Source organism: Protopterus annectens, chromosome 14.part0 (genome assembly GCF_019279795.1).
Source record: "Protopterus annectens isolate FY-2018-M chromosome 14.part0, PAN1.0, whole genome shotgun sequence".
NCBI classification, from domain to species: Eukaryota; Metazoa; Chordata; order Ceratodontiformes; family Protopteridae; genus Protopterus; species Protopterus annectens.
The window spans coordinates 139834198-139852121 of NC_056748.1; the positions used below are offsets into that span (position 1 = coordinate 139834198).

General features: G+C 37.3%; 1 protein-coding gene across 1 annotated transcript in view; it reads right to left on the bottom strand.

Annotated features, from left to right (window-relative positions):
* Positions 1-2023: 2023 nt before the first annotated feature.
* ATRNL1 (attractin like 1) overlaps positions 2024-17924 on the bottom strand; it is a gene marked incomplete in the record, with an annotated part of 6064901 nt that continues 6049000 nt past the window's right edge. Inside the window, 1 exon segment of the mRNA XM_044055896.1 lies at positions 2024-9285. Within this exon segment, the coding sequence (XP_043911831.1) occupies positions 9161-9285 (125 nt within the window).

Here is a 17924-nt window from a genome sequence, read left to right on the forward strand (position 1 = left end):
TTTCCATGTCTAATTTTGTTGACTCTTATTTATTTGCATCTTAAAAGGAAAAACAGATTTTGAAAGGGTGCTGCACATACTGTGGAAATGTTGCATCTATGGTTACTCTGAGCTCATGCAACTCAGAGTAAAAAGAAAAGTTGAGATTCTTTTACTCTGCTTTATTTATTTATTTTATTCACTTGTGGTTACCTATTTCCCTTTTCTGCCTTTGTGCAATACTGGAGGTAGTACAACTAAAGATCAGAAGACTAGGGTAGAGTCCCTATGTTAAAGCATATAAGACATCTATACTTTCCCCTAAACCTTACAAACACAATGCTCTCTCTACTTAAACCTGTGTTTGTTTAAATTTGTGCAATACTTTCTTTTATTGCTGAGGTTCTCAATTTGCAACATTTTGAAACTTTTTTTGTTTCAGTTATGATAATTCGAGACTTATTTTTTTAAATGCATAGTTTACATCCCTAAGCCCTATAACATATGAAAGGGATACACCTTTATGCCTCTTCTGTCCAAGCTCCAGACTCCTTGTGAGTCAGCAGAGGGAACAGATATGATTCTGGGGCCATTGGGAGCCAACCTAGACCACCCAAAATGTCAGCCTTGGGATGCTTAGACAGTAATCACTCTAAACAGGCAGAGGTCTACACCAGGCATCAACCATCTGGGAGATCACAGCAGCAGAGTGTGTGTGGGGGGCTCCAGTTTCTATAACACCCATAAACACTGCATCCAGGGTGGATTAACAGCATATCCATTAGCTTTTTAACAGACGAGATTACTAATGGAGGGATGAAGACTTCATACGCCACAAGGAATATTCAAATGAGAAAAGCTCAGGAGAAAGGGGAGCTCAAAGACTTCACCCATCTCAATGACCAAGGCTACATCTCTGATAAACTCCCTAGGGGTTCCCCATGTCATCCCAAAGCCATGAACAAAGAACCCTGAACATACTTGTGTTACTGTGTAATAAGCACACACTGGGTGATGAGACACAGGGATTCACATAATACTGCATGCCAGAAGGGGCTCATGGTGATGTGCAGATACAGGCCCTGAGACTGCAATGATAATGACATGGCGTACAGTTGGACAAGTTAAGCTTCCACTAAGAATCAAAAGCCTGAGTTCTTAAGTCTGGGTAGTAGACCTTAGGATGGTCTCAGCAGCAGCTCATCATTAGAATGGACTTAACAACCCTACTGGTCTGCATGGAGAGGGTGTTGTTAGAGGAGGAAATCCTGGTTCTGACTATCCCTAATCTGTGACCAAGTGACTGTAAGCAGTTCATGAGATCAGACTGACTAGATAAAACTAGGGCTGGTCCTGTCAACCAAGAGACAGGGTGCAAAGCACCCTGAGATGCATCTCCCAGACAGGACTTGAGGCGCAATTACCAACCATCAGAAGGCAGACCAGAATAGAATCAATTCTCCATTAATCAGAAACAAGGAACAGGAAGCGATGTATAATATGAAATTGTGCCTGTGAGGAATAAACCCCGAGCAGTCCTCCAAAAAGTCTACAGTAAAGACAAGCAATAATAGTGATCCTTCCTCCTGTTCCAATACGAGACGCCTTCTGTTATCTGATGTAGTATTTGAATGCTAAAAAAACACCAGGAACTCAAAGGAAAACTGTGAATAAACCCAGGAATTGTTATCAGCAATGGCAGGAGTAGAGATCTGACAGGTGATAGTGGGTAGAAAGGAACTATTGTGCCCAGGGGAATGGTACTATTTCACAGCCAGTGCTTGAAATCCCAGGATACTTTGCCATTAGAGCACATTATGACCAGACTGTAGGAACTTGAAAAAAAAATCCTGAATGTTGAGTGGTGGAAAGGATCGACTCCACCACAGAGTTCACAAAGTCATATTTGTACAATTCTATTGCACCATCTATTATTATTATTATAACAGTTTCTCACCATCACTATAATACCACAAGACATAAATGCTTGCACCTAATGTAAACAGTCTCCAACACTATCACCACTTATGAACCAACAGCAGTCTTATTAAGAGATGGTTCGTTTTATTGTATTGAAGCTTCAAAACTGTTATACATATATCCATATCAACAAAGAAAAAAGACAAGCTGGTCTTTATTGATATAAATTTAAACATTTTTGTAAAATATGTTCTGTAATCACCTGACAAATGTCAGATGTATTTATACAGAAACAGCAACATTACAATTTTAATGAAGTTAAAGGGACACTGACAAGACATTTACTAGTTACATTGCTTCAGATGGAGCCTCATTTCACTGCAACTTTTTTCATCGGTTTATTTTCTTTTTAAAGCTGAATGCATAGTTATGATGAACTCAAGCTAACACCACTGGTTTCAAGTTCATGAGTTGCTTATATTCTATGTCTATTAACATTAGCCATAGTTTCCTTGTTGTCGACTGTCCATAATCCAGAAACAATCAGTAACTGTTTATCAAATCTAGGAACAAATACATTTCTGTGTGTTGAGAAATGTAAGGTATGATTCCATTTTTAAATACTACAACAAAACCATTAATTAAAAAGTATTTCAATACCAGATGATTATGGCCATCTACAAACACAGGTAGCATATAAAGTAGAAGTCTGACAGTGTCCCTTTAAAGAAACATAAAGGACAAACTCCAACAAATTCAAGCTTAAAATAAACACAAGTACAAAAACATGAGGCCTAACTCATTCATTCCTTAATATACAATACTTCAAACTGTTTATACTACAGAATACAATTCAAACTCCACATATCAGTGCAATTTGATGCAAATTTTAAATTAAACAAAGTTAGCTTGAATAACATTTCAGAAAGAGTTGTTTAATGAAATCCCCCATATCTAATCTAATGGTAACAATGTCTTTTAAGAAGCACTTTAAATCATAGACCAGTTAACTATCTGCTTCATTTTTTAACTTCCAAAAAGTGAGGTGATGCCTGCAAACTCAGTTGTAATTACTTAATTGCTAAAAATGGGAATGAATTATCAGTTGCTGTACTTTTACAATATGACCAGTGCTTTTAAATGCCATAAAAATCAACATGTTAACCACATGGGATTTAGTTCAGCAAATTAAATCATTTTAAACTTATTTAGATGAGAAAAGCAGATCTTAAAAGTAACTTTTTTTTTTTTTTTTTTTTTATGGAGAGAATCTCCCATATGCCCCATGCAAGACCTGCACCCCTCACTTATGTAACCAGTTTCAAAGTTATAACAACTCAGAGTGAACTATAAGATGAACAACAGTGCACCAATTTAGTCCACAGACCTCTAACAAAAATGTTTCTTGGAGCTCATCTTTAATGCACCGAACTGCTGCTATCAGGATTTGTTTATTACATGTAGGAGGCAATATGTATGTATGTATGACTGCATGTATATCCTGCATACATCTCTCAATCCTTCCATGTTTGTATAACTGTAACATAGTAAGGAAAAGGTCTAGCAATTTCAGTGAGTCAAAACGGACAGAATGGCCACCCAGAGATCATTTTATAGCTTAGGATGGCTGCATTTTCCATACAAAAATTCTCTTGTGAAAACTCCCTTATGTCCCCTTTGTAATCATTTCAAACACTTGCAAGAGGTAGGTAAACAGCACAGTGAGTCTTTCACCATTACAAAGAGAACATACCATCTGATCTATGCTATGATATGATTGTGTGGCTTTTAACAATTAACTCTCCATGTGGTTATCAAAGCAGCCACAACTAACTATCCATGTAAGAATGAAAGCAAACCCCAAAACTAGTTTTAACATCTCAGACATTTGTTTAATCATTTGGGTATAAACATTCCATGTGTGGTCATGCTGGGTCATACCTGAATTTGATGATAAATGACTGCTACAAATCCAAGGTGTGTGTGTGTGTGTGTGTGTGTGTGTGTGTGTGTGTGTGTGTGTGTGTGTGTGTGTGTGTGCGTGCGTGCATGTGTGCGTGGGTGTGTCTGTGCACGCGCATGTGTGTGAGTAGAACAAAATATTTAATGGCTTTGAAAGCCATTTTACCTTCCACCAGAGTGGCTTTTGTTTCTGGTTGCTGCATGTCTCAACTCTTCCTGATTTTACTGAATATCCCTGGTTTTGCCTTATACTTTTTCCTGTCCATTACAAAATCTTTGACTTTCGGGTAAATCAGTGAGGACTACAGTTAGTCGATAACGACACTCAGTTTCACGCTTCTTATTGTTCTGAAAATGCATGCTGATGCAAAACTTGCTGTTCTATTAAATTTTAAGTGAATTAGTGCAATATGTAAAACCTCCCCCTGAGTTTGGTCCCTTGCTCCTCTATTAGTTTTGTATTTGTCAGGAACTGTTAAGCAAAGAAACTGACAGGTATGATGCTCCATTCACTACAACAAATTATAATCAGATCACTGATCACAAAACTTACATGTTCACAACATGGATGCCACAATTCACCTCTTGAACTTGCTCTCAAGGTGATTTTCTCAGCATCCATGTGTCAAAACACATAATAAGCAGGTTATGATCAGAAACCCAATCATGATTCCCTAGAATTCCACATACAGCTGTTATGTAGTTTAATACCGCATCCAATCAATTTCCATGGAAAATTTTCTCAACTGACTGCTCTTTACATAATTGTAATAGAATCACTAAAGTTTTAAACTCTCCAAAATTTAATAATGTAAAAAACAAACCTGTTTCGACAATGAAATAAGTTAATCATTTGAATACCACCATCCCAAATCTGTGTTCAGTCCCATCAAATGCAAGACTTTATATTTAAATTGCAGCATTGCTTCAAGTCTATTCAGTTAGGCCATTTATTCCCTAGTCTAATAATATAAGCCATATCCAATACAAAAACCTACACTTTCCTTGATGAAGTTGTGAACGATGCACTTAAGGACAAGTTAACAAAGTTTCATTCTTAATATCACTTGATTGATCTTGTATTGTTAACCTGACATGCATGTGGTCTGTCCTAAATACCATCTGTTAACAGGACATGTACAAAAAAAGTCCCATAAACAACGGAAGTGCAACAAAAATGTTTTTTTCTTAAAAAGTATTTTATTAATACATTTATCTTCACCTCTATGGCACACCTTACACAATACATTTAGTACAAGGAAATGTTCTTCTCTTCAAGGGCAAATTCTTGAAAAATGTTAGATCAACTCTAGAAAACATCCTCTGTTTGGCAGGCTTGTAGAAGAACAGATTAGATCAGAACAAACAAAGAGGATTTTCATACTACAAAAGAAATTACAAGGAATTGAATGGAATTTGCCCCTATTACTGCCCAGGTTCACATGATTTATGGAAGAGGTTGCACATATTATACGGGTCATTTGGTTTACTGATTTGAATTCAAACAGATTGTCTTAAAAAATTTTCATACAGAACCTTAAACATACATGACTTGGTCTTTAAAACCATGTGTTCTTGAGAAAAGAAACATTTCCTTGCACTTAATATAGTGTGTGTGTGTGTGTGTGTGTGTGTGTGTGTGTGTGTGTGTGTGTGTAGGACCCTCAAGGGTTAGGATGCACATGTTAATAACATCTTTCAAGATAAGGCATTACATAGCTTGTATCCAGTGTTTTCCGTCTTCAGGTGATTTTGTACACATGCACTGCTAACATACAGTACATAGGGAAGACCTCATGCATAGTGAAGTTGAGGACAGAAGAGTGGGCATGTCATATTTAAAATAGAAATATGTTGGTTGTTATATGTACATGGTTCATCATTTCATCAAGGAGGTGTGTATGCTTTTAGGTCCTTGCCATTTAATACCCTTATAGCACTAGAAGAGGGGACAATAGAATTCCTACTGGGCATACTAGAAGCAATATTATTTTAATACAAAACCTTGCATGTGATAGCACTAAATACTGATTTGGGATGGCTGTATTACACTGATTAATTTATTGTACTGCTGGTACAATACATTTATTTTCTAATATTATATTTGGAGTGTTCAAACATTATGTTTAGTGTGCAATCAACTGAGGGTATTCCTCAAGCAAATGACAGAGTTCCACTATTAACAATATGCTATACAAACTGAGGTGTCAAGGGTTTTGTTAAAAAAAGGTATGTTCAAAATGACACGTCGACCTTTTTATGAATAGGGTAAGTTTGGTTGTACAGTACAATATTGACTTTTCACACTCACATTTTCCATAAATAATGAAGACTGACAGTCTGTCAGTCAGCACAGAGAACTAAAACTATGAGCTGCCAATGAGCAGCTTCCAGTGGTGCCGGGTTTGATTCCCTCAGCCTTCAAGTGCCTGCTCAACCAGGCATTGTTTGGAGGTAACTGGAAATTTGGGCAAGGCTCCTTAATGGTTAGTGGACTGCATGTCTGGTAACTACATATAAACACAGATATTATAAAGCTTACAATTTGATATCACACTGAATGTCACTGTTTATGTAATGATATCAAAATGGAATAAATAAATGAAGGATATGCATTTCATGAGGCAAGACAAAAAATGGGATATTAACATGTAAACACATGAAAATGAACAACTGCAATAGAAAATAAGTGTCAATACCAAATGTCCAAACTAGATTCTGACTTTTTTTTTATCTTGAGGAAAGTCTCAGCACCTTTTAGCTTTAAGCAAGACAGTGTTTCAGTGGTAAGATGTTTGCCTCATAGCTTCAATGCCTCGGGTTCAGTCCTGATGTATGATTACTCTTTGAGTGGTAAGACGTTTGCCTCATAGCTTCAGTGCCTCGGGTTCAGTCCTGATGTATGATTACTCTTCATGTGGTAAGACGTTTGCCTCATAGCTTCAATGCCTCGGGTTCAGTCCTGATGTATGATTACTCTTTGAGTGGTAAGACGTTTGCCTCATAGCTTCAATGCCTCGGGTTCAGTCCTGATGTATGATTACTCTTCGTGTGGTAAGACGTTTGCCTCACAGCTTCAATGCATCAGGTTCAGTCCTGATGTATGACTACTCTTTGTGCAGATCTTTTGTGTACTCTTTACATATGTATTAGCATTTTCCCTGGACACTCCCATCTTCCTCAAAAACATGTTGCTTGATTGGGTACACTAAACCATCCCTACAAACGGTATCCAACCTTGACTTTGTCAGTTAGGCTGGGGTTGGGAAGAGTCCAGCCCATTTACCTAGTTAACAAATGTTAAAATTAAATAAAAAAATATGTTGCACATTTAAAAACAGATTATGTTATGTGTTATTTTCAAATGAAAACCACACTGGAACTTGAAATTAAATATGTTGCATATTATTCTTAAGTAACTTCTGTTACAGCAGATATTTCAAGAAATTGTATGGAACTGTTGATGTAGCTGCTTAAAGCAAGTAACAGGTGAAAGTCTTAGTATTTATAATGAAAAACAAAGCATACTATAAGTCAAAAGAAATAAACGTTGATCCTGACAATTATAATGGAAAAAGCACTGTGTTCTGTCTCACCTGACAAACTATCCAGATTATAGACAATATTCAGTGTGGAAGATTCTAAATAAAATACTTGGCTTGCTACTGAGTTCTCTGAGAATACAATTCATTTGCCAATTAAACACATTTTAAAGACAGCTTTCCACATGGAACAGCTACAGTTCAGTTTATGTTACAGTCTCTGTGAAGACCTGAAGATTGCTTACATTGGTCGGTCACAAATCGTGTTTTGATAGTCTGAGAAGTGTGTGTGCAGCTTAGTTTTAAATAATCTAAAAGAACAATCAAAACGGTTTTCTCAAAAGGACAACTCCCTTTTATGCTTTAAATATATTATTTTGGTATTTTAAATGCCTGCTCATTCATCACGTAAAACGGATGAATGGAAAACGTGCAAATTCGTACAAAAAGCTAAAGAACACGTTTGCCCATAGCAGGTACGGTAGGTGTAGCATATCCACTCATACGGATGTAATTGAAATTACTTTTCATTTTATTGTGATCTAGCATAGACAGTAATTTCCTCTTCACAGTGCTGTATCAAACTGTTGCATGACTGCCAATTCTGGCTCTACAAGAAATCAACATTGTTACATTTATCAACATTGTTACATTTATCAACATTGTTACATTTAGTCTATTCCTTATAAATTACTGCTACTGCACTATTGTTATGCATGCAACAATGTATCCCAATGTAAACAGTAATGACAATATCCTTATGAAAAACAGAAGGAAAATGTAGATCTCGGTAAACATCAATGACACTTTACGTCCTTCACATTTATAAAAACTCCAAAATGCCATACACAAGTATTCATACCTCCATTGCCCTATGTTGTGTCTGCACATTAGTAATGGGTGCTGGGATTTGCTACATCTAGCAATACATTTTCAGTCCCATATTAAATGACATTGCATTCTGCAAAACTGGGAATAGGATGCATTTATAGTATATTACTTACTTTGTTTTCATTATAGTATTTTACAAATAAAAGTAAACATGGTAAAACAAACCAAACAGATGGCATGGAAGAGAAGACTCCCATCATATGTACCTTATTACAAAACAGAATGGCAGCTCTCCGCTGGTTTTGTGCCAGCAGTGAATTAGTCGCAACATGGGACCAGGCTAGTGATGCCCATTATCAATACATTTCTGCGTAACCTTGTAAGTAACTTTATACTGTAGCTCCACTGCATGTGTTCACTTTCTTGTACTTGAGAACCATTTTCTTATAACTTCTTTTGCTTTATTGTGGCTGCCTTTGACATATTAGCATAAAATGTCTCTGATGAAGACTTTATCAGACTTGAAGGAGTCACTGTGAGTTACATCCTCCAATGATGTTTCCAACAGCAGAACAATCCTTCTAATGTTGTCTTGCGGCCAACTGATCTCTGAAAATGTGTCATTCGCTGCTCTTCTCTTCTGGCGTCTTTTAATTGTGCTGAATGTCACAGGCTCAGGTGTCCGCTTAGTCTCCAGTCTTCTATACCTCAACTCTACATCAGTAGATCAGCTACAGCTAAGCACCTTTTTCTTCCTCAGGTTCAGTGGTTTTAAGTAACGTTGATTGTGCATATGAAAACAATGGGGTGTATAACCTATTATCATGGGCCTCCACAAAAAAACGAGGCCACTGTATGGCTGTCTATTCAAGCCATTTAAATAAATGAAAACACTCATATTAAGGTAAAAGTACATTTGTCAGGTTTCAGACACACGTCCCTTGATGTGCTGGAGGTTGATGCTTTCGGTTTCTGACTCCTGAGGTCTTTTCTTTGCATTCTGTTGGTTTTTGCTGTGAAATGTCTATGAGTGCACTGGCAATTGCAAGGCCTGTAAGACAAAACATAACAAAAATCTGTAATTTGTGATTTCCACATAAAGTATATTATTACTTGAATTTCACTGAATATTAATAAAGCAAAAAGTCTTAATTTATAGTAAAATACAAAATCTACACACAACATTCATGGAATTACGTAGGCAATTAGTTTTACGGTGCGTATCAGACTTGTAGCTGACGTTGCTTAGTAAAGCTTTGTTCATGTAAACATTGTGAGCTGAAAGTAAGCTATTTATATGCATCTTACATACAATTAATTAAACCAAGTTACACTGGAAATTAAGGTAAGGCATGTAATTAAAGTAGGCTAATCATAACAGCTGATTTGATAGGCCTTTGTATAAGAAACAGTTATGGCCGACTGTTTTAAGATAGCCAAGGCTATTGTAGATTGCAGTCCTTATAGAAACAGTGGAAATAGAATCATAAAAGAATTCAGTCCAGTTTGCTTTAATTACTCATGCTATAGTCAGAATTATGATAGTCCAAAAATAGAAGTCTTAAGCCAGTGGCAAAGTACTAGTTCCAGCATTCATGCATATTAAACATTTTAACAATCACTTTTATTATGTTCAAATAAAGTCTGAATCTCTCTCATGAAAACTCAAGATAATATGCCAGAATTAAGCACTGTAGCATGGTAGAGAATGAACAGTCTGTGGTTTAACCAAAGTAGAAAGTCACTGTTTGGTCACAAAGGCACAACTCATGTGACAAAATGAAACCTACGTCACTACTGCTGCCACTGGTAAATTCATTAATTACCCATAATCCCCCAATGATGCACTGCTGTTTTACAATGTCATTATTTAAAAAAAGAAAGACTTTGACATTTGTGTAAATAAAATTCATTTGCTGTTTATTTGTGTTGACAGGTTACATACTATTCCGCCTTAAAACTCACAAGACAACATAAAGAATTTGCCGTTTCTCACTACATAGGATGAGCACATTTCACAAGTGAATAAGACATGTAGGTCTGCTACAGTTACAATTACTCTTATTTTCAGTATTAAACGCTCTTATGAAAAAGTATTTGTAATAAACCTTACAGTATTAAACGCTCTTATGAAAAAGTATCTGTAATAAACCTTACAGTATTAAACGCTCTTATGAAAAAGTATCTGTAATAAACCTTACAGTATTAAACGCTCTTATGAAAAAGTATCTGTAATAAACCTTACAGTATTAAACGCTCTTATGAAAAGTATCTGTAATAAACCTTACAGTATTAAACGCTCTTATGAAAAAGTATCTGTAATAAACCTTACAGTATTAAACGCTCTTATGAAAAAGTATCTGTAATAAACCTTACAGTATTAAACGCTCTTATGAAAAAGTATATGTATTAAACCTTACAGTATTAAACGCTCTTATGAAAAAGTATCTGTAATAAACCTTACAGTATTAAACGCTCTTATGAAAAAGTATCTGTAATAAACTTTACAGTATTAAACGCTCTTATGAAAAAGTATCTGTAATAAACCTTACAGTATTAAACGCTCTTATGAAAAAGTATCTGTAATAAACCTTACAGTATTAAACGCTCTTATGAAAAAGTATTTGTAATAAACCTTACAGTATTAAACGCTCTTATGAAAAAGTATTTGTAATAAACCTTAGAGCATTAAACGCTCTTATGAAAAAGTATTTGTAATAAACCTTACAGTATTAAACGCTCTTATGAAAAAGTATTTGTAATAAACCTTACAGTATTAAACGCTCTTATGAAAAAGTATTTGTAATAAACCTTACAGTATTAAACGCTCTTATGAAAAAGTATCTGTAATAAACCTTAAAACTTCATTGCAAAGAAAATGATGGATATTTTTTCCTCTGAGGTGTTCTTTATCCAGAATGATCAGTGTTTCAGTGAGACAACTAAACCCGTTCAATGACACAAGATAATTGCCTCCTGAAAGGAATGTAACGCATTAGAAAGGAATGTAAAAATCTGGCCAAATTCATAAAAATGCAGAACAAATGAGATCTGGGAACAAACCAATGTGTTCAGGGACATCTTTTGGTGTGGGCCAGGTAGGACTAGTAATGGGAGTTAACATGGTAGTTAGTGGGGTGGGGATGAAAGGGTTAAATTGAGAAAGTAGGAGGGGTGGGAGGAAATGAGGTAAGTGTAAGGAGGGGCTTAACTGGTTTTGTATGACTGAGTATAACTGGGTAAGGCAGGTTTTGGCATGAACTTGCTATGACAACCTGTAGGAATTCCAGAGAACAGGTAGGCCTTGGGTTAACAGTGGTGTATGGTGGCATTCGTGAGTGGCTATTTTTTTGGGAGGGTAGGAGGGGGTATTCTTTGTTGGATATCAGCTTCTCTGATAGTGTGGGCAGGATGGTTGTGTATGTTGCTTACTTTTTATTTTAGAGATGGTGAAAGTATGGCAAAATGAGGAATCGCGTTTGTGCTGGAAAAGGTTTTTAATCCTTCTTTGCTCACTGTACGTGTTATCTTCCATGTCTCTTTATTATATTAGTGTAGGCAGTGTTACTTATAGGTTCATAGGTGGGTACTTGGCTATCTGCCCAAAGGCATTTATAAGCCTAGCCAGAATGTGTTGGCTTTCGCCACCCTCTTAAATTAGTTCCCTGTGCCTCTGTCCAGCAGAGCCACTGAAGTGATCCCTGAGGTAAACTTTCTGTTTCCCAACCACTTGTCAAGGCTTCTTTTGAAGAGTGTTAGCGAGGAGCTCTGCCTAATGTGGACTGGGATCTTGTTCCAAAGCATGGGAAGTCTCTGGGACAGGAATCTATCCCTCCAGCATGTCCTACTTATTGTTGTGGTGAGGTTTAGATCCCTAGAGCATGTGGCTTGAGGGGATAAGGTTTTCTTTAGGTGGAGCATGTCCATCAATTCTGGGTTGGACATGGCCTTGTATGTCAGGCAGAGATCACCTCTGAGTAGGCGGTATGCAACTGAGTACAACTGGAGTTTCTTCAGTCGAGCTGCAAGGGGCATCTGTTTGAGGCCATTTATCCTCTTGGTAAGGTATTTCTGTGGTCTTTCCAGCTGTTGCAGGTGTCTTGTAAGGTACATCCCAAATGGGGTGTTGTACTCTAAGATGAGTGTGATGAGTGATGAGTAGAGGGGCACAATGACCTCTTTTGATCTGGATGCGAACCCTTTTGTGATTAGGTGGGCCACATAGAAGAATTTTCTAACCACTTTGGCAATGTGATTATCAAAGGTGAGATTACTATCTACTTGGGTCCCCAGATCCCTTATTACATCTTCCATATTTAGGGGACTACCACCTATGTGGTAGTTTGTGGGTACTTTGTTTTTTCCAAAGGGGACGACTATGCATTTTTTGGCATTTAGCTTGAGGCCATGTTTTTGACACCAGGTATCCATCTCAGTGAGACCCTTTTGGAGGATGTCTGTGTCAGCCGGAGAGTCAATTATAGCCCCTAATTTGCAGTTGTCTGCGAACTTGGTCAGACATAGTCCTCCTGTGCTTGCTTGTACCTCTGAGAAGTATATGCCGAACAGGAGGGGTCCTAGGACTGAGCCCCAGGAATGCCACTTGTAACCGGTTTAGAGTCAGACCTAGCTCCCACAACTCCCACCATGTGGGTTCTGTCCATGAGCCAGTTGGCAATCCATCTTGTGACGTAGGGGTTTATGTTCAGGCTGGTGAGCTTATCTATAATACTAGAATGGGGAATGGAGTTGAAGGCCTTAGCATGGTCTAGGTAGGCTGTGTGTTCCACTTTTCCCTCATCTACAGCCTTGGTAACTCTCTCAAAGAAGTCCACCAGGTTTAGAAGGCATGATCTGCCCTTAACAAAGCCGAACTGGGTAGGGTCCAGTGTTTGGAGGTTCTCATTGTGTCTGTTAATGAGTTCCATGATGATGCGCTCCATAGGCTTGCAGACCAACCTAGTCAGGCGTATAGGGCAATAGTTCCCGGGGTCTGTTGTTGCTCCACCTTTGTGGAGTGGAATAACCGTTGCTGTGTGTCACTCTATGGGTATGTATCTTGTGGAGAGGCTGAGTTTAAACAGTGTGTTTAGGTGAGGGGTTAGTTCATCTTTGAGCTCGTGTAGGATGCAGCCTGGGACACCGTCCGGTCATTGATGCTGTGTTTTTGGCTTTGCAGAGTGCTGTTTTAACCTGAGTGTCTGTGATTTCAGGGACTCTGCATTCTTCTGGTATGGTTATGGGCACTTATCTTCCACATCTCTTTATTATATTAGTGTAGGCAGTGTTACTTAGCCATGCTGTTTGTACAGCTACTTCTTTTGTTAAACTGTGGCTGTATTTTGTTGGTGGCTTGTTATGTGGTTGGTCGGTTTGTTGTAGTTTCATTTGGTTTTGGCGCTCTAAAGAGAGAAAAAACGGAAGGCAGGTCATGTTGGATTGTGCAGTTGTACAGCCTCTTTGTTTCATTAATGGTCGTGGGCATTGTTTTGTTTGGTGGTTGTTCCCCTGTATAGTCACTGTGTGAAAGCCACCCTTAGGTTGTCCATGTCGGTTCACTGGTAGCAATTGTCTTGTCGGTTTTCTGGTGCTCGGATGAAAGAAAGCGACAAGAAGTAAGTCTTGTCTGAGGCATTGGTGTAGTGGATCAGAAAATATTCAAGGCAAGAACATGGATAACATGGTTTTAAAATGATATAATCACTTAAAAAACAGAAAAAATAAAACCATAAAAAGTATTTATTCCATAAACATCATCATCCAGTAAGTACTTTTGTCTAAATAAGACTTCCTCAGACTGAATGAAATTTTAAAAGTAACACATTTTATACTCTCACTAATCACATCAATTATTACAATTCCCTTAATTAAGCAAATTAAATCAGTCATAAAGCTACTTAATGTTTGAGTTTCTTTTTTTTTAAATATACTTTAAATTTGTTTTTATTAAGTCCTGGAGGGCTGCTGGCATCCAACTTCTTGCATACTGAAGATGAAGGAGAAAGCATTTCATCAATGTCCTTTGAGGTCACAATACTAGTCCTTTTGCCCTTTTTTTGGTAGACTTGGAACCTGGGTGGCCAAAATGCAAAATCTGAATGTATTCTTGTTGTAAGGAACAGCAACTTTTGGACTTTTGAAAATGATACCTTCTTCCATCAGCATTTCATCTCTGTATGGAAAGTAAGGTTGTAGTTCTGGTGGTACACAGGATTTCTTTGATGGTCAGCCAACACTGATGAAGTGGTTGAGCTTCTGCAAAACTGAATCAGTCTTTGTGTGATTGCTTAGCTCATCAAGTCTCGTGGAAGAAAAATGATGCACTTCTATGACATCGAAGTCAAAACTCTCTGCGTCAAGCTGCTCTGTAGTATTTCAGGACTATCTGGATAAGATATCAGGCAGATAAAGAAGTTTGCCTTGTGTGTAGACCATTTTGAAATAATACTTTTGTAATTTAAGGATCATTCTTTGTAGTCTTGCTGGAGCTGTATGCATAGGCTTCTTTAAAATAGTGACTAGAGGTTGATGATCAGTTTCGATTTGGATAGCACGGCTACAGATATAATTATGAAACTTCAAACATGCGAACACAATTGCCAAATGTTCATTCTCAATCTTAGCATACTGCCTCTCAGTCTGGGTAAGAGTTCTAGATGCATAGGCAACATGTCTGCCTGCTTGAGGAATAACTGCACAAAGACCGAACTTTGAAGCATCACAGATAAGAACTGCTGGTTTGTGGACATCATAGTATCTCAATGTAGGTGGGGTGGCAATTTGCTATTTAAGGTTATCAAATGCTCTCTGGTGTTGTTCTAACCATGACCAGGTAATATTTTTGCATGTCATCTCTCTTAAAGGCACTGATAACGGACTACAGTCAGGGATTAATTTGTCCAAATAGTTAACCCTACCAAAGAAACGCTGTACAGCTTGGATATTGTCTGGAGCCGGCATCTCAAGAATGGCTGTTTGTTTAGAAGGGTCAGTAAGCCTGTACTGGTAAATAAATTACCTACATAAGTAACTTCTGGTAATCTAAATTTACATTTTAGAGGACTGAGCTTTAAGCAGTGGCGGCTGGTGACTTCAAATCAAAGGGGGGCTGCAGGAGACAGCTGAATGGGTGGGGTCAAGGGGAAGGGGTGTGGCCAACTAGAAAGGGGAGGAGCTATGCTCAAAACCACAAAAACTAACTTTAATTAAATACGCTGCCCTGGGTGGCAAACCATCATTATGAGAGTCCAGTCAAGACAAAAATAAGTGTAGAAGAATAAAAATATTTCAATGCATTGGCTGCATGACAGCTTACTTAATATCTAGATGGAAACAAAAGGTTGTGAGGCACGAAAAAATAAATTACTTTTTAAATACATTACTGGAATGCCAGTCAAAATCAAGTATAAGAAAACCCAGAAGCACTCAACTCAAACCACTTCTTGCACCGCAGTTCTAATTATAATATATTCAGCTTTATTAAAGTACCAAGTAACATGCTGAAAGTAGAAATCTCTGTGATGCCCCCACTTGTAAAAATGTTTCTTATCCAAAAAAGACCTGCTGCCTGACAACTATCTACTTGTTTCATGGGGAAAACATGTAAGTAAAAAATGAAAAGCAAACAAGAAACAAGCTCAAGATACATTGCATAAAGGATTACTGTACAGGTTATGGACCACACATGATCATTGGCATTCTGTTTAGTTTACGGGTAAAGTCTGTAGAGATGACTGGAAGTCTCCAACAAGTGTAATGAGCTTTTTAAAATAATGGAATCTTGTCCTTTAATACCCAAGGCTTATACATTATCTAGTCAAGTATTCTCTGCATGGCAACAACAGAAAGGCTTTCAATGTTGGCAATTCTTTAACAGTATGCTTATTAAAGCTTACTTGCATCTTACGATCTCAGACAAGCTTACCTTATGGTCATTAAAGCATTGCACAGAGCAACAGGCACTTTGAGTAATAAGCATAAATCAACAGTACAAAAATATGACAGAAACCAGACCTTTCTGCAAAATCAAGGACAGATGAAAAGCCACTGTAGTATGTGTCTACCTTGGATGGGGGGGACACACTGCACATTTACACTGCATAACTACTCCTTGCCTTGCTTGGACACATCCAGAGTCACTACATGGTGGAGTGGGGTGCAACAAGTATGTCACAATTTGAAATGTCTCTGGCTGACTGATGGCCCTGACATATTTGTCATACCTCTCAACCTCAGAGCAAGAAATCTGGACAAAGCCATACACAGAAGTGGGACAAATACCCAAAAATAAGGACAATTTTTAAATATTGCTCTAATAAACTTAGAAAGATAATAGAATAGGTCTTGCATTAGTATGACTTTTCTGAAGGGTATAAAATCTGAAACTCAAATGTCTGTCATTATTTTCTAACTTCAGTCTTTAGTGATTTATCACTAATTTGCCAAAAAACACAATTTTATGAAAAATGGACCAAATGTGATGCAAAAATATAAAATAGCCACACAATACAGCTGGGAACCTGTCAAAGAAGGGACACTTTAATATTAGTACTGCTAACTTGAGCAGCTAACAAAATAAAAGAATCTACATGCATTTCAAGTAATCTATAACTTTGATTATTACAGTTATTTCTTAATTGTAAACCCTCCATGTTTTCTTCCAAAATTGCTATTTTGCGGAGGGATTATTAGGGGGAAGAGCAACATTTTGAGCCAAAACCGGGGACAGTTGAGAGGTTGGCTATGCCTAATTCTATAAAGCAATTTTATTTGCATGTACCTCTCAACCTGTTAATGCAGTAAATCTGAACAAGGCAAAATATATTGGGGGAACATATAAACAGTACTAAAAATTGCTCTTGTATAAATTGAGACAGTTGATAGAATAACATTTCTTACTTTCGCATGCATTTTTCTGAAGGTTATGAAGTCTGAAACTCAGTGTATCATTATTTAGTGACTTAATTTCTAAATGATTTGCCAGAAAACTACAAATTTTATGAAGAACAAACCAAAAATAAGAAGTAAAAATCTATTCATTCTTTGAAAATCTGGACAGTTGGGAGGTATAGTTCAGCTGGGCCTGTCTGAGTTTGCTGCCCTTCCCCCCTGACAAAATTATGGTTGAATGGAGCCTCTGCAGCCATTCCAATGAAACATTACTTGGCTATTTCACTCCTTTTACCATAAACACTAATGTGCATACTGCTTTACTTCTATGATGAGTTGGACTTCATTTGAAAGTTTTATTTTGTATTTTACAGCACAAACACTAAGTCATCTACTAAACAAAGCAATGCAGTCTCACAATGAAAACTTAGCATTAAACCTTCTCTGCCCTTGAAACTCACATTCATTGAAACAGTATTGAAACCCACATTCAAAGAAAATACATTTTGCCAGTGGCAGATAAAAGATTAATTTTGGGCTGTTTTCAAATCATAGGCCCCTTGCATATGAAACATACATGTGCTCTTTGATACACCTTCCTCATTGTACTAAATTATATTCCTTGTACAATATATTACAGTTGTTAGAGGCGTTTTAAATTTGTTTTGAACATTTTTCCAGTAAGCAATGAAACAAAATGCATGCACCCATAATGACAAAACTGCCCAGTTCAGAACATTTATCATAAAAGTCTACTCAGACTTCCACAGTCCACCATTATCAGTAAATATGCACAATTCT